Source organism: Marmota marmota, unplaced genomic scaffold (assembly GCF_001458135.2).
Source record: "Marmota marmota marmota unplaced genomic scaffold, marMar, whole genome shotgun sequence".
Classification (NCBI taxonomy): domain Eukaryota; kingdom Metazoa; phylum Chordata; class Mammalia; order Rodentia; family Sciuridae; genus Marmota; species Marmota marmota.
This window is the reverse complement of record NW_026000130.1, coordinates 7,711,706-7,738,057: the sequence shown is the minus strand read 5'-3', so window position 1 is coordinate 7,738,057 and position 26,352 is coordinate 7,711,706. Positions and strand designations below refer to the sequence as shown.

The following is a 26,352-nucleotide window of genomic DNA, read 5'->3' as shown; positions in this document are numbered from 1 at the left end:
GGGGTTGTGACTATGTGGACTGTTGAGCGAACTATGGATTTTTCTTTTTTTCTTTTAGTACAGGGGATTGAACCCAGGGGCATGCTACCACAAGGTATATCTCTAGTACCCCCGCCTCTTTTGAATTTTGAGATAGGTTCTAATTAGATTGTGGAAGCAGACCTGAAACTAGTGATCATCCTGTCTCAATCTCCTGAGTAGCTGGGTTACAGGCATGTGCCACCTGTGCCTGGTTGAACTATGGGTTCTTAAAGAGTTTTTTCAGTCTTATCTATTCTAGTATGACTATGAATCTACTACAGAGGACGGTGGTTCACATGGGAAGCATTTCTGGCCTGTCCCTTGAACAAATATTCCAGATTAGTCTGGAAAGCCATTTGGGCTAAGTTTTTGCTACTACATGGTGAGGCATAATCAAGAGGGTGGAAGGTTTCCCCACACAACAAAACTAATATAGGAGCCCCTCCTTGTGGCTGGACAGGAGAGCACAGGAAGGAGCCAGTCAAGAGAGCTGTCTGGCCTGAAGCCCACACCTGTCTGCCACGAGGTACTGACTTACAGGGTATTTTTTAAGCCTGGTATGCAATTAGTTTCAATGGAGTGCCCAGTTGCTTCTGAGACAACAAAGGCTCATTATCAGAATGAATGGGAATCAGAACAGGCCCCAAGAAGCTGGTGGAGTCACACAAAAAACGTGCTGAACTTGGGAGTCACAAGCATACAAGTGTGTGGGGGCTGGAGCCAAGGCCAAGGGGATTTGTGAGCCAGGCCCAGAGAGGATGTCTATCAGGCCTGCCTGCTCCATTAAGCCTTTTGCCTAGGACACCTGCAGGACTGATGGGTTGTTGATCCCCATCTTCTTCATGGCATCAGGCTATCTCTTGCTTGTGCACATAGCTAGCATTATTATACATGTACTGAGATGGGGTGTGAATTCCGACTGGGTCTATTCTCTGCAGCTCCGGTCTTGGAGGCACAGCCAGGGTGGGGGCAAAGTGGGGAACACTTTGGCATACATAGGAGGAAGAGGTAGGTGTGGGGGGAGGAAGGAAGCCCCACTGGTTCCTAGGGCACAGTAATCCTCTGATGTCGCTGCAACAGCAAAAGGCTCCAGGCCTCTTGCTCTGGAGAAGGCAAAATGCATTTTAATGGTTTCAGTGACTGGAGTCTGGGTAAGGGAGGACAGGGATGTCATACAAAGTAGGCAGCCAGGGCTGACATCTTGTCCTTTGGCCGCTTGGGATTGGGCTTCCCTGGGGGTCGCCGGCCCCGGCCCCGCCCTCGGCCCTGCCTCCTCCCAGGCCCACCACGGTGCATGGGGTGGCAAGAGGCTGCATGCTTCAGCTCCACCAGCTCCTGGAATATGGGGTCGCAGAAGACACAGCCTATGTGCTGTGTCTCATCTCCTGGGAGTGGGGACTTGGCTTTGTTGAAGTCCACGTCGAGCAGGGCAGCCTCGCAGGTATTGCAGGTGTCGGCAGACACTCGAACACGGTGGGCGTTCTCAAAGCAGTGAGCTACCACGTTGCACTTGTTGCAGGCCACTTTCCACTTAGGGCCTGAGGTGGGGTCCAGCACCAGGACCCCACTCTCACACTCTACACACTGGCCGATGCCCAGCATGCTCAGTGAGTGCTGGCAGGTGGGGTGTGTGCACTCATTGCAGCCCATGCCTGTGGGTAGAGGGGAAGCTTGTGATGCACCTCTGCTATGCTCACCTATCCCTACAGCCCCCTGGGCCTGCTCTCAGTGTCTCAAATTCCTGGACCCCTTGTCCTGGCACAAAGTGCTCCTTTTGATCTTGCTCATGGGGATAATCTTGCTTTTATAGATCCTGGATTCCTGAATTTTCCCAGCTGCCATCACTCCCTGTTTTCTGCTTATTTAAAAACTCCTCAATCTTGAAGGCCCTCCAGCCTAGTGTCTTTTTGGCAGATCCTAGCCAAATCCATCCCTAACCTTCTCTTTGCTTTCACAGCTCATCACTGGCAACTCCATGTGGTCCTTGTATCACTGGGCCACATAGGACTGTCTTTTGGACAGCCGGAGGGCTAAGATGGGGCCTCATTACTCTAGCAGTCTGGATGCAGGTGGGGATGAATCTGGATGAGTCTGTGAGGGCTCCTTCCAGATCCCCAGGTTAACATGGGTAGATGTCTCACTCCCACTGGTTCCTAGTCTATAGTAGGGGATGGTGACACCTGAGAGGCTGTGCAGGATGTAAAGAACACAGCATGGGTGAGTGTGATGGTTTCTGGGTCCCCTCTGACTCTTGGCTCAGTTCTCTCTACCCTGCCTGGATACATGCTCTCCTTTTTCTAGTAACAAGTATATGAGAACAGAGTATAGCAGTGGGTACTGCTTGCTGAGTGGCCTCCACATGCTGCAGATTCTCATTCCCCCAGCCCAGGAGGAATCATAGCTCACCCCTTGCCCAGATCCCCAGTGACCCAGCAGCATGGAGTAGCCTGCCCACTCAGGCAGAGTGGCAGATAGGCTGACTGGTGGCTGAGCAGTGCCCCAGATATACTTCAGATCTTCCATCTTAGCACCAGTCAGTGTGGGAAGGGCTGGGGTGAGGGATCTCCTTGGAGCCTGGTGTGATGAGGCTGGGACTGGTGCTAAAAAGAGACTATAGCTACCCAGTGGGGACAAAGGGCAGCCAGGACTTGGGGTGCTTAACTCACCTTTCTTCATGTCTCGGAAGGGTGGGTGGTTGTAACAGTAGGGACATAGTGGGTAGCTCTTGCCCCGGGAACCTGATGACCACAGAACCAGCTCGAAGTCATCCAGTGGGCACCGCAGTTCCTTGTAGAGTTTGATGGTGCCATTTTGAGGGAGGGTGTAGGTCTCATCACAGTGGGAGCAGTGCAAGCGGCTTGGCTTGGCCTACAGCAATGCCAAGAGGGAATACAAGGGCTTCCAGGGCCATTGACTTTCCTGCCTGCCCTCCTTTCCCTCAAAATATAGAATACACAACAAGTATGTAATATAGAATACATAACATGTTAATATAGAATATAATACATTGCCATCAAGGACCTTCAACCAAAAACTATAAGCCTTAGTACATTCTACACATGAATGAAGGTAGTTCTAAAGTCCTGGCATAGGGCTACAGTTGTAGCTCAGTGGAAGAGCGCTTGCCTAGCATGCATGAGGCACTGGGTTTGATTCTCAGCACCATATAAAAATAAATTTAAAAAAATAAAGGTATTGTCCATCTACAACTAAAAAAAAAAAAAAAAAAAGTCCTGGCATGTAGGTTAATACCCACCCATGATAGCAAGAAACATGTGTTAGGAAATAATGGACAATGTGTGTTCACATGGCTTAATGGCTGATGTGTTTATGGGGTCTGGGGGACATTGGAGGTATTTGTTGGTACTGACTTAGGTCTTTCAATTACTCTGTGTGAAACCCAAAGCAAAATACATTATTTCTGTATGACTAATGATAAAGCAGAGGCCTAAGAAGTGACATGATTTGCCTGAATTAGTGCAGAAGGGTGCTATGGGCAGGAAGGGCAGTTACAGCCCTTCAACCCTTCTTACCTGGATATACTTCATGAACCGGTGACACTTCCCACAGCGTGAGAGGGGTTTGCCTGTGGCTGCCAGGGGTGAAAAAGACACCTCCATCAACTCATCCATACCTGAAAGCAAGCATAGTATAGGACAGAGTCACATCCTTTCTAGTCTCTGGCAGCCTACCCTCCAGTATGTGGCTTGGTGTAAATGGGTGGGCTGGAGTGGGGGTTACCACACATGGTTGATGTCCTTAGTGTGAACACATCCTTGCAGGTGGTGGGGTTTCTACTGTTGGTGATGGAATGGCAGAGCAGTAGCCCCATTTGTCAGGTGTGTGTGTTCCTGGCAATGTGTGTGTTGTTAATCCATCTGCTATTTAATCTCAATAATAACCAGTGAGGAGGCATCATTTCCTTAGCCTGCAGAGGCCTGGAGTTCAGATCTGGTAATGGGCTTCATATGGGTGCCCTTAGTTCTCTAAGTACTGCCAGCCCTGATTGGTAGTGGTGATGGTGGGTATCCTTTGGTGGCGGGGGAAGGGAAAAGGTGGAGCTTACCAGCGATGGAGTCAACAAAGTAGTGGAACTTCCTCTTGAAGACATCCAAGGTGTGGCCTAGGACCTGGCGGTAGTCAGCCTTGCCTTGGGCAATCAGGTTCAACTGCTTCTCCACAGCACTTCGGATGGTGGGAAGCACAAGCTCTGCATCTGTGAGCAGATGGGTGGAAACTGCTGCAAGCACTTGTACCCAAGGCCCTGCCATCCCCACTGCCTGCTTGTCCCTCCAAATCCAGCTTGCCTCCTGGTCTCTCCCTGGGCTGTTCAGCCAGAATTTGATGGCACCAGGCTGACTCCTATACCCATAGGCCTTTCCCAATTTCCCACAGGGAAATCTTGCACAGAGTGGGTGAGAACATCTTGTCTAGGATCATATTACAGATATGGCTGTCCTCAGGCCACATCTGTGCTGTGGTTCTGCATTCCCAGAGGCCTAGGACATCTCTACAGGAGAGAGCTGATGGGCTCCTTAGCGAGCTATCCTTACCTATCCTAGGGCTTGTCTGTGGAAAAGAGCCCCTTACTTTCCATTTTAGATCTTTCAAGCATGCCTGTAGGTCCTGGGCAGCACTCCTGCAGTGGGAGTTGGGGGAGTACATGAGGGGGTAGGGGCTCAATGCAGGGCCAGGACCCATCTTGAGGAGACAGCAGAGTCACCACTCAGGGAGAAGCTGGGGAGTCCACAGGCTCTAGGATACAGGACCAGGGGACTCACCAATCTTATAGTAGCCATGCACCAGGACAATGCCAAGGTTGGTGGGCTTGAGTCGGCGGCCACTCTCCACAGTGACATAGTTGCGCTGACAGATATTGTTGATGTGCACAGGGATGCTGGCATCAGTCCCTAAAACACATAGCAAGGCCCTGGGTTTTCCTTAGCCTGCAGCCAACAGTACCCACTGGACTGTGCACTTGAGCTTTATCCCCACCTGTTGTTGGGACCCTCCATCTCAGTGCCTCCCAACCACCAACAGGAGGGAGGACTGCATGCCTGTGGTTCCCTCTACACGGGGCTGGGCACCACACTAAGTGCCTTTCCTATTTTGTCTTGTGAATCCAAGGACAACCACTCATAGGGTACTTATTTTAGCTTTATAATTGAGGCCAGAGGCTCAGAGAGGTTAAGTGACTCTGTCAAGGTCACAGAATTTACTCTGCAACCATTAAATGTAACCTCCTTGGCTTCTATTACCTGGAAACTATAGCAAGCAACCCTTCCTGGAGGAAGAGCCTCAGTACCTTCCAAGGGGAGCTTACAAGTTCACTGTTGAACCCTGCTGGTTTTACCCATTTCCTATCTCCCTCTTTCTCCATCTTTCTAGAGTTCTTCATGATCCCCAAGGCAGGTTCCCAGTTCCAGGGATGTAACTCCCTCAGCCTTGAGGAGCCTACTTGGTAGAGAAGGCAGCTGAAAGTAAGGCATTCTGAGTGTGGTGTGCGTTGGTCAAGAGAAGGAAAAAGGAAATTCATGCTGACGGCACACCTGCCAGTGCTAGTGGGTGACAGGCAACTCAATGAAGGAGAATTTTCCATGTGAAGAAATGGGTACCTGGAGTCTAAGAAGCATGCTGAAGTTCCAGAGCTCACAGACCCTGTGGATTAGGATAGGAGTGGTTCTGTGCCCATGTAGGGCTCTGAATCCCCAGTATGTTCTTGCCATAGCCTTGAATGGCAGCTCTGCTCAGGCTCCCCGGCCCATTTTCCTTTTGGCAGTACTGGGGACTGAATTCAAGTCCTCATGTATGCTAGGCAAATGCTTTACCACTGAGTTATACCCCCAGCCCTTTAAAAAATTTTGTTTTGAGACAAGGTCTTGCTAAACTGCCTAGGCTGGCCTCAAACTTGGGATCCTCCTACCTCAGCCTCCAGAGTAGCTGCGATTACAGGTGTATGCTGCTGGGCATACAGTGGGCTTGACCAGACCCTTTTTACACAGCCCTGTGGGCCTCCACCAACAAGGCTACCCTTGCCCACTTTCCTGTTTTGAAGGTCACCTAAAAGCCCTCTTCGCTGTAACAAATGTAGCTTGTTTTAGTCACTGGGTCCAGATCCCTTTTTCATGTATGGCTGCTAGAAGTCATGACTTGGAAAAGGGTTCCTAAGCCAGAGAGGGGCTGTTCTGTTAATGGGAAGGAGCTAAGAGTACTTGGGGAGCAGCACCCATACTCCATAGCAGGCTGAGGGCTGCTCCATTGGGACTTACCACAGGTGCCCCAGGCCCCTAAGCGAAGCAAGACCAGAACCTGATTCCAGGAAAGGCATGATCAGTTATGTAGACTTGGGAGGCTGCTGATCTGACTTATGAATCTTTTGGCATTGTGGGTCAACTCTCAGCGCTGTGTGTGCTAGTTAGTACATGACCCCACAGTGCATGAGAATGTATCCTGGCCTTCACAAAGAAGGCTAGGTCCTGATGTGACAGTGTTGTGAGTTGCTTCCCACTGTGGATCTGCCAGGATCAACTATTCTACAGGGTGCCACCAGTTATCAGATACTGGTCCACAGATTGGTGCTGGGCTGGGTGTGTAGGGGTTACTGGGCAGCTTTGCTGGTATATCCTTTTGGCCCCAGTCCTGGGGAAGGGAACCCTGGGTCTAGTAACTGGGTAGATGCACCCACCGATGCCATGCTTCTCCATGAGTGTGATGAGCTCAGCCTCAGTAAGGTAATCAGGTGGGCTTGTCTGCTTCTCCAGCATCTTCACCTCACCCACAGCAAAGGTATCACCCCTCTGGCAGGTGGGTAGGCTCTCTTCCAGGGGCACGCTCTGCCAGGGCATAATCTCTGTGAAGCCTAAAGAGAGACAGCACCACCATTTAGGGTCCCCATCCTGGGCAACCCAGGCCTCAGACCCTAGGCCTACCATCTCTGGATCCAAAATCTGTGAAGGAGGATTCCTAGGACTCACAGTTTTACCTGGTGAGATGACAGTCTTCCCTGAGCAGGTAAAGAGCTCAGGACCAATCCTGAAGGAGATGGTGCTCTGGAGGTACTTGCAGTCATGGCTAACAGTGGCAATGAAGTGCCTGGTGATATACTCATAGAGCCGCCATGCATCACCCCCTGCAAAAGGCCCACAGTCAGTCACTCTGGTGGCCTGGCCAGGTTTTAAGGACCCCTAGCACTTTCCCTCCAGCCTTGGCATGGTTGCCAGGGATGGCCTGCTCCAAAGTCCAAAAAAGAAGGAAGGAAAACACACAGCAAGGGAAAGCCAGTCTCCTATGTTTAGTGGTATCTTCATAGCCATGGCTCCCACCTCTCTACACAGCCTCTACCTGTTTCTCTGGGGCTGCTCTTTAGGCTCCAGCCTGTCCTACTGTCTAGTGACATGCCACCTCACTTCAAACTCCAGTGTGTGTAGTAGCTCCTGTTTCCACTTGGACTGTTCTCTCTTCCCCATCTGCCTTTTCCTGGCATGAGATCCATGTAGGAGGTGCAGCCTATCATTGAGCCCTGTCACTCTCTGCCTGGATCCCATTCCATTTCCTCTGATGTTGTCTGCTCACTGACTTCTCCCTGATCAGTTGCCACAACTTCACTACTAACCTCAGTCCATGGTAATGAAGCAAAGCTTTCAGGTGAACCCCTCACCAAGCCAGGGAAAGAGGAGCATATTGCCAATAGGGCCTGACTCTGTCTAATGGTGCTGTGTAGCTATGGTGTCTTGCCCTTTTCCCTGCCCCGCCAGAAGCTTGAGAAGTGTGTGGGGAAGCGGGCGGGGCATCTGGTACCTAATTCTGCTTCTGTGGCAGACCTCATGGGTGTAATAGGAGGATGATCTCCAGCATCGTGGCCTTTCCGTGGGCGGTTGATACCTTCTGATAACAACCGCTTCACCTGAGGAAGAGAGCACAGAGTGGAACTGAGTCTGGGCATGGCTGCCTCCTACTAGTCCTGGGTTTGACCAAAGTGCCTGAGCCTGTTCTGAGACCTGAGTGAGCAAAAGCAAGGTCCACTCCACTTACCGTGTCTGCCCAGTAGGGGTGGTTGGCCTGCTGCCGCAGAGAACCCTTCAGGTCAAAGTTCTCAGGATAGTGGGTGGTCTCTGTCCGTGGGTAGCTGATGTAACCCTGTGTATACAGCCGCTCAGCTGTTTGCATGGCATGCTGTGGTCCCATGCCTGTGAGAGACAGGAGACTCAGGAGCCTGGAATGTGGGGATAGCCGGTGTGCTGACCCTCACATGCTTTATTGTCCAAGAAGAAATTTACCTGCAGCCCTGCCTGGCTTAAGTGGACAGGATATCTTACATTCCTCAGCAAACTACCTGTTATCTGCAGGAGAAATACAGGCCTGAAGTAATGTTGATAAGAGGAACTCCAGTTATGCTGAAGGAGGAAGGGAGACTTTTGTGACCCTTTTCACAGACTACATCCCAAAACTCAGAGAGATAAGGATAATTCCTATTAACCATAAAATCTGTAAGAATTTATGGTTAAGAATACAATTAGAACTGGTCAGCATGGGCCAAGGTAACCTAGAGTTGTCATGGCAGTGGGGACTTGAAAGTTTGATGTCATCCTGCTATCAGTCAAAAGTCAAGAGGTAGACCTGAGTGAGACTTTCTAGAAACTTCTCTGGGATCCCAATAAAACTGGAGTGCAGGGGCTGGGACTGTAGCTCAGTAGAAGAGTGCTTGCTTAGCACATATGAGGCACTGGGTTTGATCCTTAGCACCACATAAAAATAAATATAATAAAGGCATTCTGTCCAACTATAACTACAAAAAAAAATTTAAAAACAAAATAAAACTGGAGTGCAGGAGAGGCATACTGTCCTTCTCCTCTTTGAGAGGACCCACTCTCTCCCCTGAGAGTGTCTCCTTTCCCTTTTCCTATCCCTTCAATAAACTCATCCCTGTTATTCTCAGTAATGTCTTTAATATTTCTAATTTGATCACAAGAATGGGGCTTAAAGGGGGGGTATCTTTATGAGGCCTCAGTTTCCCAGAAAGCCTAGCTCTGTAACAATATCACATGCATGTTACTCATGGCTATGGTGATGATGGAGCACCTCTCTTATACACATATAGCTATAGGGCTATAACCATAGTGGCTATTGAGCCTACTATGATAACAAAGAGCACAATCACAGTTCTGAGCCATTGTGGTGTTTTATCCTTCTCAATATACTGAGGTAGGGTTCATCCTGCTGCTCCCTGACCAACAGAGGCCAGCACTCAGCTAATGATCACTTAATGATATCACTGTCCTCCTGAGACTCTGGAGGCACTGATCCGCAAGGACATAGCCCATGGCTCCCCATGGCTGGGCCACCAAAGCCTAGAGACTGCTAGCTGTTAGAAACTGCCAGGTTTCCAGCCCAACCTCTTTATGATTGAGTAGGAAGCTCAGAGATGAAGTTTACATCTATTTCTAGTTGGCTGAGGCCTCTCCCTTGTGCTAGTGAAGCTGCTTGAGAATTCTAATGTTAGGTTGTCCCTCTCAAGTAGTGGCCAATATTATCATTGCTATTTTAAAAGATGCTATTTCCCATAATTTAGTCTTTATAGCAAACCAAAGACACAGGTAATATTGTTGCCCCATTTTCTCAGGGGATAAGAAACTGAGGCTTGGGCTAAGAAAGGAAGTGGTTAAGTTGAGTTTGGACCAGAGTTTGGCTCTGGTGATGGATCTCCAGAGTAAAAGGCCTCTGAGGGATTCTGCTGACCCAGGGCCCTGCATTGAAGGTAGCCTCCATGTGTTTTATCCTGACAGCAACTACTGAATCACTGAATACTATGAGACACTATTCTCTCGTTTACATTGACTTATTCCTACTCTGGAACTTAAAGAGAAATGAAATTGGCCCCCACATACCCAGAGCAGAGCTAGCCACACGCAGCATCTCCACAGTGTTCAGGGCCAGTGGCCTCTGCTTGGCCTTTTCTTTCTTACTTGTGGTCTCCACCTAGAAGAAGGGATATTTTGAGTAATTTTTGGAAGGGAGAAGAGCCCATAACAGAGGGAATCCAGATGTGTGGGCAATGGATTTGGTTTCATTCATTTGGTCTTCCTGCTTCTGATTTCACTCTTTCCAGTAGTATGAAGACTGGATTGAATATTCAGGACCAGGAAAGGAAAAATAATGAAAATTCTTTTCTAGAAAAAGAGAAAACATGGAGGTATGGGGAGGAGTCAGGGTAAGGGACAGCAAATACAAATCCCATAGAGGCCAATGTTATGGGATGGTACATGGGTCTGTTCTAGGGACGGTGGCTGTTGTTTGCTGTGCATGGGAATTGCTGACTGGGCCACAAGCATTGCTACAAAATTTTCTAATTTTTCAAGGGAAGCTGCAAGTCCGTATTGTTATGTGATTTTTTGTAAAAGGCCATGCAGGTTAAATGGAAACATCAGTGGGTTGTGCTTGGTTGGTGAGCTACAACTTCCTACCTCTGGACCACACACTTGTTGGAAGAGATGATTCTTTGTTTTGTCTTCTGCAAATACAACCAGAATAACTCAAACTCTGCCCTTTGCCCTTGCCAATCCCTTGTAGACTGGCTAGGGTGGCACATTCTGAATTCCAAACTGACAAATGTGGGTGCTAATGCTGACGCCAATTGTTTATGTGTAGCAAAGGAGACTAGGGTCACTCAGGGTGAGACCTGGAGGTGGAGATGGCGTCTCCGTAGGAATGTCATTGTTGCTATAGGCATGGAACCGCTCTAAAAGAAGTCTAAGAAATCTGAGACAACGGAAGCCTGGGCAAAATGGCATGCAAGGAAACCTTAAGAAAGACAAGAAGAAGGCAACTGAAGAAAGCCAAGTTGTATTTCACTGACTTTGGGAGTTATCGGAGCTGCAGGGCATTGATCTGCTGTGATGGCAGTGACTTTCCCCCACTTCCTGTAGCCAGCCCCTTGCCAGGCTGCTCTTCCTAACAGCCAAGCAGTATGTCCTTCTATCTATCTATCTATCTATCTATCTATCTATCTATCTATCTATCTAACTATAAGTAAGAAATACAACTCTACAGAGTTGTGAAAGTTGACTGAGGATCCCAGGTCTATACCCTGCTAGCTGAATGATCTTGGGCAAGTGTGTCCATGTGCACATAGGTCCCTCTATAGTTGTTAGCTTTCAATATCATAAAAAAGGGACATCTGTGTGAAATGAAGGCCTGACAAAGGAGATCAGTTATGTATGGTGGAAAGGGGAGAATTAAGAGATCTGGCAGGGCCACAGGTGTGTGTAGTGTCTGGTAGGGAGTAGATACTCAGAACTTTGGAGCTACCACACTGGCAGAAGTATCTAGGAGTGTATGTGTGAGTAACTATTCCTCTTTCCAAAAAGATATCTGTTTCAGAAAGGGGAAGAAAGATGTGACCCATGGTTATAGACTGTACCTCTGGCCAGAGGTTTCTTTTTTCTCTTTCTTTTTAAAAATTTTTTTAGCTGTAGATGGACACAATACCTTTATCTTATTTATTTACTTCTATGTGGTGCTGAATATTGAACCCAGTGCCCCACACATGCCAGGCAAGTGCTCTACCACTGAGCTATAACCGCAGCCCCTGGCCAGAGTTTTCTGGAGTTCTACATCCACAAAAGGCAAATATGATAGATATGGGAGTAGGAGGCATACCTGAGCTTCCTTCTCCAGTTTTGTCATGTTTAAAAACATTTGTGCAATCTCCCTGTCAAATACTCTCACTCGGTCCCAGTCCAAAAGGAGAGATTTGTCTTTATCTGTATTAACCTGTAGAAAGGACAAAAAGTGAACACACAAGAAGTATCCAGCTGAGCTTTCTCAGGGAAGGGAATCAGGGGAAGTTGATCTTTGTACGGGAGCAAAATGGTCTCCATTCTGATTTCTCCTAACTGTAGTTGTTTAGCTTACAGATATGCAGGCTGGCATCTAATCCTCCCTACTCCCCTGCCAGCAATTGGGTGGGTGGTCTCAAGAGGGTGGCCTGGAGTTGAGGCTGATGTGTCATTAAGAAAGTGTCTGAGCCTTTATCTCTCACTCCATCCCTGCCTAGCCTCAATGCCTGGCTAGTCTAGGTGCCTAGGTATGCCCGTACCAAAGATCACCAGCCCTGTGTCAATCAGAACAACTCTGCTATGCTTTTTTTTTGGGTACTGGAGATTGAACTCAAAGGCACTCAACCACTGAGCCACACCCCAAGCCCTATTTTGTATTGTGTTTAGAGACAGGGTCTCACTGAGTTGCTTAGTGCCTCGCTTTTGCTGAAGCTGGCTATGAACTTGTAATCTTCCAGCCTCAGCGTTCCGAGCCACTTGGATTACAGGTGTGTGCCACTGTGCCCAGCTTTGTTATGCTTTAAATCAAGCTTAAAGAGGCTTTTATTCAAAGAAAAGTTCTAAGCACTTTCAAAAAGTTTGAAAGCCCATGGCCTCAATCCAGTTCTTGGATCTGACCACCACAGTTGCTGGTCCCTTAGGGGGTTGACTTCACCCTGTACCACTAGAGTGAAATTCATTCTTACTTATCCAAATTCAATATATTCAAGTCCAACCCAGCCCCACTACCCCCCATGAAGGCAGGGAACCTCTTTTTTGGGGCACAGAAAACCATTCTCATTTACAGCTATTCACATTTGTGTCCTTAGCCAGGGGACTGCAGGATAATAAAAATGATGGTGGTGGAGGAAAACTCTGAGAATCCACTCACCAAACCTGGAACAACAGAGAAGGAATACAGAAGGGGGGAAAAAATACCTTGGCCTGCAGCACCCAGTAGGTCTCTGGTTTGAATGATTGGATTTTATCATGTCTCTCCACACAAAATCCCAGGGTAGGAGTCTGACATGGCCCAAAGGAGATGAGAGAGCTATCTAAATCACCGTATTTCCCTTGGAAATATTTTGTCTGGAACCTAGGGGGAGTGGTGGGGTAAAGAGAAAGACAGTTGATTAAGAATTCACTTAAGACATTATCATTAAACCCCTGTGTGAGTCTAGCCTGGGGCTTGGGGTGTAAGTTGGGAAGTGGTACAAGTAAGCTGCTATTAGTTTGAAGTCAGTGTAACAGAGTGTGTCATGCAGGAATCATGTGTACATATGATGGACAAGTGAGTGAGACCCAGGGAGTCTCCTATTATTTTGAGTGAGGGGTCCTTCTATTATACTCTATCCATCCATTGCATTCTTCTTAGGACTCTTGAGTAAGGATACCCTCTGTTTATCAAGTGGCAGTTTGTGTGATGTGTATGCCAACCATATATGTAATTTTCTTCATGTTTTTTTTTTTTTTGATGTAGATGGACACAATACCTTTATTTTATTTATTCATTTTTATGTGGTGCTGGGGATCAAACCCAGTGCCTCACATGTGCCAGGCAAGTGCTCTCCACTGAGCCACAACCCCAGACCTTTCTTTAAGATTTTTAAAATGTGAAAATTGCCTGTTGCTGATCTGGGCTCCAAGAGGCTCTGCGGTTGCAGATGGGGACCAGCAAAGGCAGGTACCTAGGGTAAAGGGAGGGAAGGGGTATGCTTGGGCCCAAAGTACATGTGTATGTCTGGGTGGGGGACAGCACCTGGTGAAAGCACAGCCAATACGCAGGTCCAGTTCCTGGCGGGCATCCACTGAGAGTGCCTCATTGTGGTCTGGCTCACCCAGGCGGGCCATGGCGTTACAGATGTCTGTGTCAGTAATGGAGCTGAACCTAGCCCGGAACACGGTCTTCTCATTGCTGTGGGCTTTATTCATGACAGGCAGAACAGCATCAAGGACCTGGGGGGAAGGAGGCCTGGCTGTGATTGTCCCCAGGCTATCTACCTCCACACCTCTGCAGTTGGGCCTGGCTCTTTCCAGTGCTGAACCTTTTGTGTGGGACACCTTCTTTCACCCCTGCCAGACCCTTCTCCATCTCTCTGCCTTTTCGGAAGCTTTGGTCTCTCCACAAAACCTTTGTCACATGGCTCCCTTTCCTTCCAACTATAAATATGCCTGGACACTCCCCTACTTACTATTACTCTGCAACTGCCACCTTTCTTGTCTTCTGCTCCCAGTTAGTAAATGCTACTGCCAAGCATACAAGGGACACCAAATCTACCCCACTTGATCTGTTTCCCCTTTTCCTGGAGGAGAGTGTGCTTAGAAGGGTAAGTGAAACTTTCAGATGACTGGAGGAAAGTCGGGGAAAGAAAAAGGAAGGAAGAGGAAATGGGCAAAAGTGGCAAGACCACAGGTGGGTTCAGCTTGTGGGTGGGGGTTGGGCACAGCAGGTCCTAGAGTTGAGATGCACTATGAAGGCTGTGCAGAGTGACGGGAGTGTCCTTATTGGGGAGAAGTGGTTTTATTTCTGAAGGAAGAAAGCTAATGAGCTGCTATCATTCTCCACCCCCAGATGCAAAGGTCCCTGGAAGTGGGTGGGGAGGGGGTAGAAGGATATCTAAGAAGGGAGTATGCAATTGGGTTGGTTGAGGGTATTTGCACTAGAATTCCAGGTGCCCTGAGAACCCCATCTCACTGGAATCATCTCCTGAACCCAAAGGCATATCAGACCATAGGTGAAAGCTGAGGGTACAGGGACACAGGGTGACTTGTATGGAGCTATAGCCTGAGAGGCATGAGTGAGACTGGCAGTTATAATAAGCATGAGGGTACTATGACTTAAGTAAGCACAAGAAAGGGATACATGGGAAGAGAGGGAAGCCCTCCTTCTCTACAGGGTGGGCTGTGTGACTGGGGGTGACTGGGAGGTGGGAGGGCATTCTGAATGAAGCAGAGGATGTGTAAAGGTGGGAGATGAGAAGAATGAGGTCTCAGAAAGGTGTTCTGGTGCTGAGGTGATCAATCACATCAACTGAAGGTCCCAAGGCACTGAGCTGGGTCTGGGACCCTGAAAACTAACTTACTACATTTTGAAATCTGCATCTCCCTAGATAATTCTGCCCCCTTTTAAGCCAGCTCCTACCATGTGTCATTAGAAAGCAAAGTAACACTAGGGTCTATTCATTTTAAAGTGTTTATAGAATTTCCCAAATAAAGGGTGGGGAAGGCATTTTAAAGCTGCTGTAGATAACCCCTTACTTCAGCTTCAGGAATAATGGGGCTGAGGGTGTTAGATTATTGGAAAAGTTAAAAGTGAACCAAAGTGGGCACTATACTTACCTCAAAGCAAATGTTCTCCCCTTCCTTGTCACAGTCTAGCCATAGCACAATGTAATCGCAGCCTCTGCCCTCCACCTGTCCAAAAGCACACATTAACATGCATCTGTCACAGGCCCAGGCCCTGTGATACTCCCCTCTGGGGACAACAGGTAGAGACTGGGCCCTGGGGACTAAGTCTTGGTTATGAGGACTAATGCCTAAGCTGAGCAAGGAGCTGGCTACAGTGAGGCTGGCTCAGCTTCTCAGAAAATAATTTATCTCAGAAGGGTTGTTTTTTGGATCAAAAAATGATAATTATAATATGGTCTTTATCCCCAAAATTGAAATATTAAAAGTCCTGAAATGAAATAACCCTTATTAGTAATGGTGGTTGTCTTGGGTCATGTGGTTAGAAATAATTTTTTTCTTTCTGCTCATCTATAATTTCCAAAATAAATATGTATTTATTTTAAAATTGGAGGAAAAAAACTCAACTAAACCAAAAGCAGAATGTCTACTCTTCAGGATTGAGTGATAGGAATGACTAGGATGGGGGAACCAGGCCTGAAGGTGCCTTGTGGGCCAGCAGGAGATGCCCACAGAAAGGGCAGAAAGGAGGCCCAGGGCAGCCATCAAAGGTTTCTGTGTCTAAGATGAAGATGAGGATGAGGACTCAACTAATGGCAGGCAAAGACGGCTGGAGTCACCTGGTGAGTTCCTGTCCCTGTACGTACCTGCAGGAACTTCACCATGTTCAGCTTGGGATTAGCTTCCTTCTTCTCTGTTGGAGCTTGGCTGAACAGCTCTGCAGGGTCCACCTTGTCCCACTTGTTGTACTTTCCTATAAACCACAGTCTCGGTGAAACTGAGTCACACTGCACAGCTCACAAAGGCTTGGCCTCCACAACTTTCATAACCCCAGGGAGACAGTCTCTTCTCATTAATGAAGAGGAGGAGGCTTGGATGAAGACTGGCCCGAGGTCACTTGACAGTCAGAGGCAGCAGGGCTGATATGTGGATTCAGGTCTTTGGGTAACCCCACCCACCAGGCCTTCCTTTCCCTGGGCTGTTAAGCTGATGATACCCTGACCTGGCCACTCTTGGGAACCAAACAAGCAAACTCTCAGCAGGGTTGCTATTCTAGCCTTTCTTCTGGTATTTTCCCTATAGTGGAAAGCACCATTTCTGGGTTGGTTCACTTTGCCAGGGCCCTGAACTCATGTGTCATCTTCTCTTCAAAATCAAAGGATTTTGTAAACCTTTCCCACCACACAGCATTTCATAGGGTATACGACAGGGGCCCAGATGTTCCCTGTGGAAGGTCACCCTCTCTTGGCCTCATGTCTGGTACCTCCACCTACTTCTCTACTTATGGTCTGGCTCTTGCAAGCTTGGACTTCTGGCTTTATTTTAGGCCCCATTCTTGCTGCCTGGGAGTACATGGTCAGATGGAGTTCTAATCCTTGCTCTCTATGTGCCTTTTGGAGAATAAAGCCTGGGGCCCCAAAGCTTGGCTACACCACTTCATCGCCTTTGTTGTTATTGGTATGGTTATGGAGCAAGAAAAACTACTGAGGCTTTAGTGCTTTTGATACCTTCACTATCACATAACAATGAGTTCCTCTTGGGAATGGGAGGAGGACATTGTTGTACATTTCACAAATGAGAAATGGCAACTTAGTCTGAGGAAGTAGCTCAGTGGTACAGCGCTTGCTTAGCAAACCTGGGTTCGATTCCCAGCCAAAAAAAAAAAAGGCAGGGTGAGAGGGAGAAAGAGAGAGAGAGAGAAATGGCAACTCAGAGATGTCTAATCATTGCCCTACTCCAGCTGGTGGCATAGTACAGAAGCTATGGTCTGAGAGTCCCCCAAGGGTTCATGTGCTAGAAGCTTGATTCCTAGTGTGGTAGTATTGGAGGTATAAAACTTTTAAGAGGCTGGGCCTAATGAGAGGTCTTTAGGTCACTTAGGGCACTGCTGTCAGAAAGGATTAAGGTAGCAAGTTGTTTTAAGAGCAAGCCTGACCCTAAATCTTTCTCTGGTTTCCTGCTTTACCATGTGATCTCTCCCTCTTGCATATGCTACTAGGTCCAGATGACACTGTGATATGCCATGATGTCTTTGCTAGAACTGGCACTATGCTGTTTGGATTTTCAGCCTCCAAAACTATTGAATTAAATAAACTTATTTTCTTTAGAAAGTTATTTTACCTCATGCATTCTGTTGTAGTATAAAATAGACTAATATGGCAGGTCAGAGCTTGGGTTGGACTTATGTTAACCACATGGTTCTGCACATAGACCCAGGTAGTCACTAATTCTGGCCTTATCAAGGAAATGGATAACAGTAATGATACAAGACAATGGCAGTCACCCAATGACCAACAGACAATAGTTAACTCAGCAGGAGCAACAGCCCTCTCTCAAACATGTGCAAGGGCCAGGCACTTCATGAGATAGATATCACCACCTCATCTGCACAGGAAGGTGTACAGGGCATAAGGTGCCTAAAGGGAACTACTGGGACAGGAACTCTGAGATGCTGAGCTCTACAGCCTGAGTTCTGGGCATCTCACTCAGTGGCCCCTAGTCACTAGTCCATGACCTCTGGATGTAGGCTGTAACTGGACCTTTAGCAGTGTTGTGCAGGGCTCCCCTCAATAGGATGAAGGTGGGTCGGGGTGCTCACCCAGGAAATCCAGGGTCATCACATGACCACAGACAGATGTCATCTTGAAGCGGACTGGTTGGCCAGCAAAGGTTCCTGTGTATTCATGGACTGAGCAGGCCCCGTTCAGCCCTTTGTGTGAGGCCATGTTCCCTGAAAAGAAGAAGCATAGAGAGATGGAGCTGTGGATACTATGAAGACCCTGGGCCCAGATGTCATCTCTTGGAAGGCCAGAGTCCTCCTTCCCCAGAGAGGTCAGTTTTAATATTCTTTAGGCCACTGTGGGTAATTTGGTACTGGGAGATTTAATAATAATGAGAGACAATAGCATCTGTAAATGACCTAGTACAATGCACTCACAACACAGAACCCATTGACTGGGAGCAAGAGGCAGACCCTCTTGGGCTTTTTATCTGCAATTCTGTTTCCACTTTTCAATTTGATTTTTGCCTTACTATATTTGAACTTTAAGTTCACCAGGGATTAGGTCAAATTATCAAATTCTATGGTGTCTTTTTCATCCTGTCTACTGATGGTTCCGCAGGCCAACTTTCTCAGCCTCTGAGGGTGAGATGCCATTTCTTGAACCCCTTTAGACTATAAATGCTCAGGTGTACTATGACCTCTTCTTTCCTAAACTGCTGGATCAAGGGTAGATTCCTGCCACTGCTGGGTACCCAGCATCCAAATATCCTTCATATTTAGAGGGAATTAAAAGAAGGAAGGGAAATGGCACTCCACCAGGCAGCCACCCTAGTGTGTTCAGAGGTAGGCATGAGAGGCAGACGTTATCTTTCCAGTTCCCTGGTCTCAGGAAAACTGGAACTTGGCCCATGGTCAAGGCTCCCCCATAGGCTCCTCTTGAATGATGTGAAGTGCAAAGTATGTGAGGCATTGGTGAATTTCCAGAGATGACAATGGCCATGGCATAGATATGGGAGGGGGTCCTGGCTGTCTTGTGTACCTCCTTCCAGTTTACTACTTGTGTCCAATGCCCCTGACTGGCTCAGAACTCTAACAACGAATGCACCTTCCACCTGACTGTGAACTATGTCTTTTTCTTTCTTAAGAGTCCCAGCCCTGGTACACACCAGGTGTGGAAGTAAACACATCCAGGGTGACTACTGTCCAGATGCTTCATTAATGCCTTCTGATCTGAACCAAATCTACCCTGACAGAGGTAGAATCACACTTTGGAAAAAAAGAGAAACATTCTGAATAGTAAAAATAACAATGCTTACAGACCAAAGCAATACAGAAAAATTAATGTTGGTCTTTCCTACCTCGAGAAAGGATTTTGGCGATGGACTGTGCCAGGGATGGCTTCTCTGCAACCATGAGAACCGTCTTCATTTTGGCTCAGGACTGTCAGGGTCCTCAGCCCTAAACACCCCAGTTTCAGAACAACAGTAATGCAAAAGTTCAGAAATTGCTCTTCTGTGGCTCAACACAATTGTCAATGCTAATGCCTAAGGAGAAGAAAAGAAACTCAGGAAATAGCAATTCTTTCAAGGGAACTATGTAACTAACAAGGAAATTCACTTAAAAACAAAACAAAACAAACAAAAAACCCAAGACAAGAGAAAGAAAAATTAGGGAAACTGGAAGGCATTTGGCATATAGATAATGCTCAGGTCAACTGAAGTGGGAATTTGGCTTCATTTGGGGGAAGATGAGGTGACCTGAATGATATCAGATCAATTTTGTCACTAAATCTGTGCCTAGGAAGAAGCTGGGGTATACAGACCTGGATTCAGAGGTTGGGGCAGTGTGGTGCCTGGTCCTTCCCCCTGGGCTAGCTCTTTCACTTGTCAGTGGATTCATCTCTTGGAGGGGAGAGGAACAATCGCAGCCTTTCCTGCACATCAATTCTGTTTGCTCCCAGGCTGAGTGGCATAGCCATCTTGGCTCAGCACTGGGTTACCATGGGATGCTTTACAGAATGCATACGGTCGGCCAGTGCTCCCTAGGTCCTACAGTTGGGTCTGAAGCCCATTGGTCCAGTACTCAGAGGAGCTCAGAAAGCCCTTCATATCTACCTACCTTACTCTACCTGTTGCTTTGCAGGCCATCCTCCAGCCAAATTAAATTGAATACCATCATTTAAAGTAAAAAAAAAAAAAAATCCATTTAAAGCCTACTTTCTTGCCTGGCAACATCCATCAAACCTGGAGAATGCAGCTTGGCTAACTGCAGGCCCAGCCCAAAGTGAACTCTTCTTTATATTTTAGTACTAGAGATTTAACCCATGATAAGCAGTGCTCTATTATCCCCATCTCACTGAACTTTTCTTTACAGAGTTCTCCTAGCACCCACTGGCAGGATGAATCACTTCCTCCTGTGTCCAATGTCTCTTGGGCAAAGTCTCCATCTCAGCCCACTGCACATAGTGCCACTGTCAGTTACTGCCTCATCTCCCCAAGAGGAAACACTGTTGGCATTTGCTACAGCTTTCTGGGCCTCCTACATCACTTAACAACTGCTGCTGAGAAGAAAAAAACCTCATACAAACCCTTACTGTCTTTTTTTTTTTTGCAGTGCTGGGGATTGAATCCAGGGTTTCATGCATACTGGGTAGCTCCGTTCCCAGCTCCCTTTCTGTATTTTTATTGTATGTATAGCATTGTATTTAAAAAAAAAAAACAACACAAAGACCTGTATTGAGACAACTGGATAACCATCTGGGGAAAAAAATATAAAATCACACTTCTACTTCTTAACCTCCACCAAAACAGATAACAGAGCCAGCAAGATTTAATAAAAAATTAAAACCAGAAAAATACCAGAACAGAAAAATGAACTTAGTAATATGAAATGATGTCCAAACATTCAACAAAGAAAATTACAGCTAAAATGAGTTTGTACTTATCTCATTAGCAAAGACCCAAAGTCCAAGCATGCAATCCAGAGGGGTATGGGGGAAGTAAAATTGAATTGACATCTATATGAAGTGATTTGACAATACTTTTGAAAATTACAAGTGCACAGCCTCAGCAATTCCACTTCTAGGAGAGAATTCAATTATTTCAGTTTTTTACTGAGCACCTACTATAAGCTTAGCTTAGTTTTAGTGCAGGTCCTGTCCTGGAACTCACATAGCAGGGCTGAGGAGTTCATAGTTGGGAGGGGACTGGGTGGCATCTGGAGAACAGTTCAGACAGAAGGACAAGGCCCTTATGAGAGATGGCTTGGTGGAGAATTAGGGGGTCAATGAGGAGGTCAGTGGGCTGAGGAGTTGGGTTTGCTCTGGGGGAGCTGAAAGGAAGAGGAGGGTTTGCACAGGAATGGGATGATCTGACCTCAAGTGTTAAAGGGACTCTGTTTGCCATGCAGAAGGGAGTGGGCCCTGGTGGTGGTGGGGGAGAGGAGTCAGTCTGTTCAAGACTGAGATGGGCAGGACATGATATGGGGAAGAGCAAGGATGACTCCCAGGTTTTTGGCTCATACAACTAAAGGAAGAGTGGGGGAAATACCCAGGAGAGAGCAGGTCAGGGCTGGAACTCAGGAGCAGCATTTCAGGTGTGTTAAATGTGTTCCATTAGCTAGATAGCCAAAGTGATTGTGGAGAAGGCAGCAGTTGTGAGATATTGTGGTGCATGGAAGGAGCCCAGGATGGGGGTCAGGGAGATGAGGAGGAGCTAGCAGACTATGGTAGGAGAGGTGGGGCCCCAAAAGCCAAGGGAAAAAGCATTTCAGGGGGAGTCATTGACATGTCAAAGGCAGGCTGTGCAATGTGGCAGCAGAGACCTGACCATGGGGTACGGCAATTTGAATGACGCCAGTAACCCTGATGGGAGCTATCAGGGCTCCCTGATTTTTGAATGACAGAGGCAAAAGCTGAGCAGTGTAAGCTCAAGAAAGCTGGGAAAAGGGGAGGGGATGTTGTACTTTTTCCATTTTAAGATGAACAACATATCAGCATGTTTGTACACTGATGTACTCCAGGAGAGAAGGAAAGAGAGGAGATGCAATCGAGAGTAGGGAATTGCTGGAGTGATGCTGGGATGGGTGAAGGGCTCAGGCAGCAGGCAGCTAAGACCATGGAGAAGAGGAGGAGTCCAGTCAGTCATCTGTTAGTGGAGGAGGAAGCCAAAAAAGGATAGGAGGTAGTGCTGGAGTAGGCTCCTAGAAGGGGAGCCTGGGATTTAGACAGGATCTTCCAAATAAGTATGAGGCAAAGACATGCCAGGGTTTGAGGGATGTGATCATGATGACAGACTTGACTCCAAGAAGGATGATGAGAGAGATAAGGGGATGGGAAGGTTCCACACAGCCTATACACTGTGGCCTCCAAGAACTGTAGGAAATGAGGCATTAGGGTAGAGAGGGAGTCAGAGGAAGCAATTCTCAGGGGGCAGAAATGCTTGAGTGGGAATTACTCAGGAGCTCGGCAGTGAAAAGTTGACTTGGGGAGGGAAAGGGGCCTGAAGTGGGTGAAGGGTGAAGCTGCAAGGAGAGAAGTGACAGAAGTAAGTGGTGGGCACTACTGAAGACTGCTCATGGGAGTTCCTGAGAGGCAGGATAGGACTGGGGTGGAGTGACTAATAAAGGTGGACATGGCACCACCTATGACAAAACACACCACTTGAGGAATTCTCTGCAGCATTATCATTCATGAGAGTTTAGAAATGACCTAGAGTATGTTAACAGGGAATCGGTTAAGTAAGTATGACATATCTATACAATGGAATACCCACAGAAGTTAAAAAGGAATCAATCCGCTTGCTAAACATAAAAGTGAATCAGATTGCAGACACATTTCATCAAGAAAGGTAGGCATTTGGGCTGGGTTGTGGCTCAGTGGTAGAGCGGTCGCCTAACACTTTCGAGGCCCTGGATTCGATTCTCAGCACCACATAAAAATAAGTAAATAAAATCAATGTATTGTGTCCAACTACAATTAAAAAATAAATATTTTTTTAAAAAAGAAAGGTAGGCATTTAAGTGGTATGTAGAGAGTGCTGCCATCTGTGATCAAACACACGTGAGCATGCATGTGCTTTACTCGTTTACAAAGAGCAGATGTGTCTGGGTAGAACTCAGAAGCAGTTGCTCTGAGTGGGATGTTAGTGCGGGGGTCCTGTTTTCTGGCTACCGTCCCTTCTGTACCTTTTGCATTTGATGCCATGGATATATGTGACTGGTCAAAAATAAAAAGATAATAAATTTAAAAGTAAAGAAGAAATAAAATAAAATCAGAAAACTGAAAGACAAAAAGATGTTGACAAAACCCCCTTCACTAACGGGGTCTCTGTTTCCTAATAATGCCCAGGAGAAGTGGTCCAAGGATTGACCTGGGCTGTCAATTCTGGCCCTTACTGTAGGACAAAAATGAAGCTAAGAGTATTTATGAGAAAGTTTCCCCAAATAAAAAAACAATTTAATTTGGTCCCTTCAATTAAGTACTTGGATGTTCCTCCTAAATATACAATCGTCTGTGAGGGGTAGAATTCAAGATCTCTGAGAGTGATGACCTTGGCAGTTTGCAGGTGAGCTCACCAGCTCATATCCTACCAATCTCTCACTGCCCTGCTGTAACCCCCACCCTGTAATTATGGCTGTTTTTGCCTTCAGGCCTCCACCTAGATCACTTTTCCCCATTAGTCCCTGGGACTAATGCTCTGATCCCCTGCCTCTCCCCTCCTGAAAACTGCACCTGGTGTTGCAGATATTTCTCCCATAGACTGAGTCATTTGCTGCTATATTTCTGGTATCCCGTGCACACCGAATGTTTGGTGGATGAATAAATGAATGAACAACTGTAGCTCTGCTCTCTGCTCTGGGGGAGTTTTGGTTCTAGCAAAGACAGAAGCTCAGAGTGAGGTTTAAGGAGACCCAAAGACTCCCTTTTTCCCACCTAGAGAAGTCAGAAGCCAGAAGGGAAAACTGGCAGCAGAGGGAGACTGTTCCCAATCTATTCCAAAACAGAAAAACGTTTGGTCCTAAAACATTCCTTCAGACTTTTTCATTTCTGTTAGAGTAGCCAGCAGTTATGGTGTAGTGACAATATGCCAGGTACTAGGCAGTCTTGCCATTGTACTGTTGTCCTACAGTGGGAATGTAGGGACAGAGACCAGAAACCCACTTGCAGGACTTGGATTTGAACCTGGATTAGTTTGTCTCTAGAACCTGCACTCTAAACCTTTATCTTGTCCTGCTTCTATGAGGATCCTGAAATACAACAGCAGCCCTGTTTTACTTCCCTATAGTGTTAACTAAACCTGATATGGTCTCCATCTATTTATTTGGTTCTTGTTTTGCAGCCCCTAGAACAACAGTATGTGCCAAGAGAGTAGGGGTTTTGTCTTATTCATTTTAATGATAAGTATTAGATGGTAAGCAAATATATATGACTGAATATATAAAGCAGTGATTTTACCTGTAAGATGAATAATAAAAATGCTGCATCTCTAAAATTAAAAAACTGATTTTAAGAGCATTGTAAACACTTCTGCTTCTTAATGTTCTTTTATTCCTATGGTGTCAAAGTTCCAGAAATTTCGCCTTTCTACTACTTCTCTTTCCACATAAGATCCTAGGTTTTCAATACATAATTAACAGTTTGAGAAGTCCCTTCAGAGAGAAACATTTTTCCTCAGCATCTTAAAGGGGATTACCTCATTTACCTAGCAAAAGGGATAAAATTGGGCAGTATGCACAAAGGCATGTGATTTCAGACTGCTTGTCCACCTGGCAGAAAGTGTAATTGCTATTTATGTTTGATATTCATCTGTCTTCCGTAGCTTTGGCATTAAAGAAATACAAGTTCTAGTTCAACATTTTAAACTTAAGTACTATATGAGGACTTTGTAACATTCTTAGTGTCACTATTTTGTTGAAAAAAACCCAAAACACTGCTTCCTTTAAGGGGATGGGATCATGGACTTCTGGGGTAAGGGTCCTTGGTTGTCATATGGTACAACTATAGCAAAGAAGAACCAACTAAGTCTCAGAGTGATTTACCAAAGTTCACCTGGGAATAGTGTCAAGTTGGGCCTGCCTCTTTACTTTCAGTCCAGTACACTTTTCTTTAATTATATTTCTGCAGTCTTAATGGTGATTAATTTTCTGTGATTAATCTTGGGGCCTCTCTAGTTTCCCATTATGGGACATCTCTCATGGAAACCAAAGAGAAAACCTGAGAGCAATGGTTTGCAAACTTAAACATCATCTTCACACTTTTGCCTTACAAACATCATTACTCATTCTAGTTTTTGCTTTTTAAAAGGCTTAAGTATATAAAAATGGCCAGAAATAGGTTCTTTATGATATACCTACATGGTATATCAATTCAATCTTATTGACCATCAAAGCTCTAAGCCTGCAATTTGTATTATTCCAAAAAGAGACAAGCAAGTGCTTAACCGGGTGGTTGACAGCAAACACCCGAACTAGGATTGTATAGTAGGACTGAGGTGAATTAATATGAGTAAGCAGGTTAGTTTGTTAGTATCCTGTCAACTCTCACCAGCAATACCATCACTGGTATGTGTCCTTTAGAAGATACTAAACACAGAAATTTCTTTCCATGTGTCTATGAACCAGTGGATTTTAGCTCGGGAGTGAGAGTGGAGGTCTAACAGAATTGAGAGTCTAGGATTTCCCACTTCAGCAACTTTAGCAAATACCTACTGAATCGGGAAAAGAAACCTACATTTCTTAAGCTCTTCCACTGCACTAAATATTCCATAACTATAAACACTATTTAGTCTACCAACAATCTAAAAGACAGGCATTGTAACTTTTAAAACCACGAGTAAACTTAAGTTCAGAACAAATCAGACTATCATCAGTTGACCTCGATAAAGGAATCCCAGTGCTCTCTGGCCATCAAGTCCAAGATGAGCTGGTTTCTCACAACCCTGTTCCCAAAGGCGAGAGGGACAGAGGCAAGACAAGGCCATCATTTTCCCTTTCACCTCTGTAAGAAATTACTGTCCCTGGATTCTAAGTAATTTATTCACAAAAGTTTGCTCCCTCTACTACCGAGATCGCGTCTGAGAGCCAGGGTACCCTCAAGACCGAGCCAGGGCCCAAAAGGCTAAGTGTGCAGACTGCACGGACCTGGACCTCTGACGGTCGCACTGCCTCCCGGAGCCTGTTTCCCTACCTCTGAGACCTGGGAAACAGACCTCACCTCAAAGAGTTGTGAGAGGGTTTGGTGAAGAAGAGTACTAATCGCAGCGCGTCCTCCCTTCAGACAAGGGGCTATACGCGCTGACCCACACCACTTCCCTGAACTCCCACAGCAAGCTCGGGAAAAGGATCACCGACAGCGAAAAAAAGAGGAGAGAAGGTAGAGCCCACCCGGGACCCTCTCCCAAGTCCGCGCCCCAGCCCGAGGTGTGCGTTCAGCTAGCACTCAGGAAACAAAAAATTCCCAAGCTTTCCGCTTCCCTGCGCAGCCCGCCACGGCGATCGCCGCCCACCGCTCACCGGTAGCCCTATCGCGGCTCTTGCTCTGGCCGCAGCTCCCGGGGCGCCACCGGCCACCCCTACTTCCGGTCCGGCCGCTTCGGGAGTCGCCGCGTCTGG

General features: G+C 46.8%; 1 protein-coding gene across 2 annotated transcripts; it reads right to left on the bottom strand.

Moving 5' to 3' along the window:
- Positions 1–1,123: 1,123 nt before the first annotated feature.
- Top3b (DNA topoisomerase III beta) lies at positions 1,124–26,352 on the bottom strand. 2 transcript variants are annotated; one of them, XM_015500342.2, is made up of 18 exons: positions 26,254–26,352; positions 19,101–19,286; positions 17,839–17,970; positions 15,887–15,993; positions 15,174–15,248; positions 13,594–13,790; positions 12,774–12,930; positions 11,677–11,790; positions 9,906–9,996; positions 8,053–8,207; positions 7,819–7,924; positions 7,004–7,150; positions 6,707–6,880; positions 4,803–4,931; positions 4,088–4,237; positions 3,555–3,655; positions 2,688–2,889; positions 1,124–1,673 (listed from the first exon to the last, which is right to left on the bottom strand). In XM_015500342.2, exons 2-18 carry the CDS (start codon positions 19,168–19,170, stop codon positions 1,192–1,194), a joined length of 2,589 nt encoding a protein of 862 aa, XP_015355828.1. In that variant the 5' UTR covers positions 19,171–19,286; positions 26,254–26,352; the 3' UTR covers positions 1,124–1,191. The 2 variants fall into 2 exon arrangements, with proteins under 2 accessions (XP_015355828.1, XP_048641029.1); XM_048785072.1 differs by lacking the exon at positions 26,254–26,352 and having other exon boundaries at positions 19,101–19,292.

Excerpts from the sequence above, each read along its gene's own strand:
- Top3b (XM_015500342.2), bottom strand. The coding sequence starts at position 19,170 with ATGAAGACGGTTCTCATGGTTGCAGAGAAGCCATCCCTGGCACAGTCC. Across the intron at positions 15,994-17,838 it reads GATGACCCTGGATTTCCTGG|GAAAGTACAACAAGTGGGAC; the intron begins GTGAGCACCCCG and ends TGTGGTTTATAG. Across the intron at positions 13,791-15,173 it reads GGGAGAACATTTGCTTTGAG|GTCCTTGATGCTGTTCTGCC; the intron begins GTAAGTATAGTG and ends CCTTCCCCCCAG.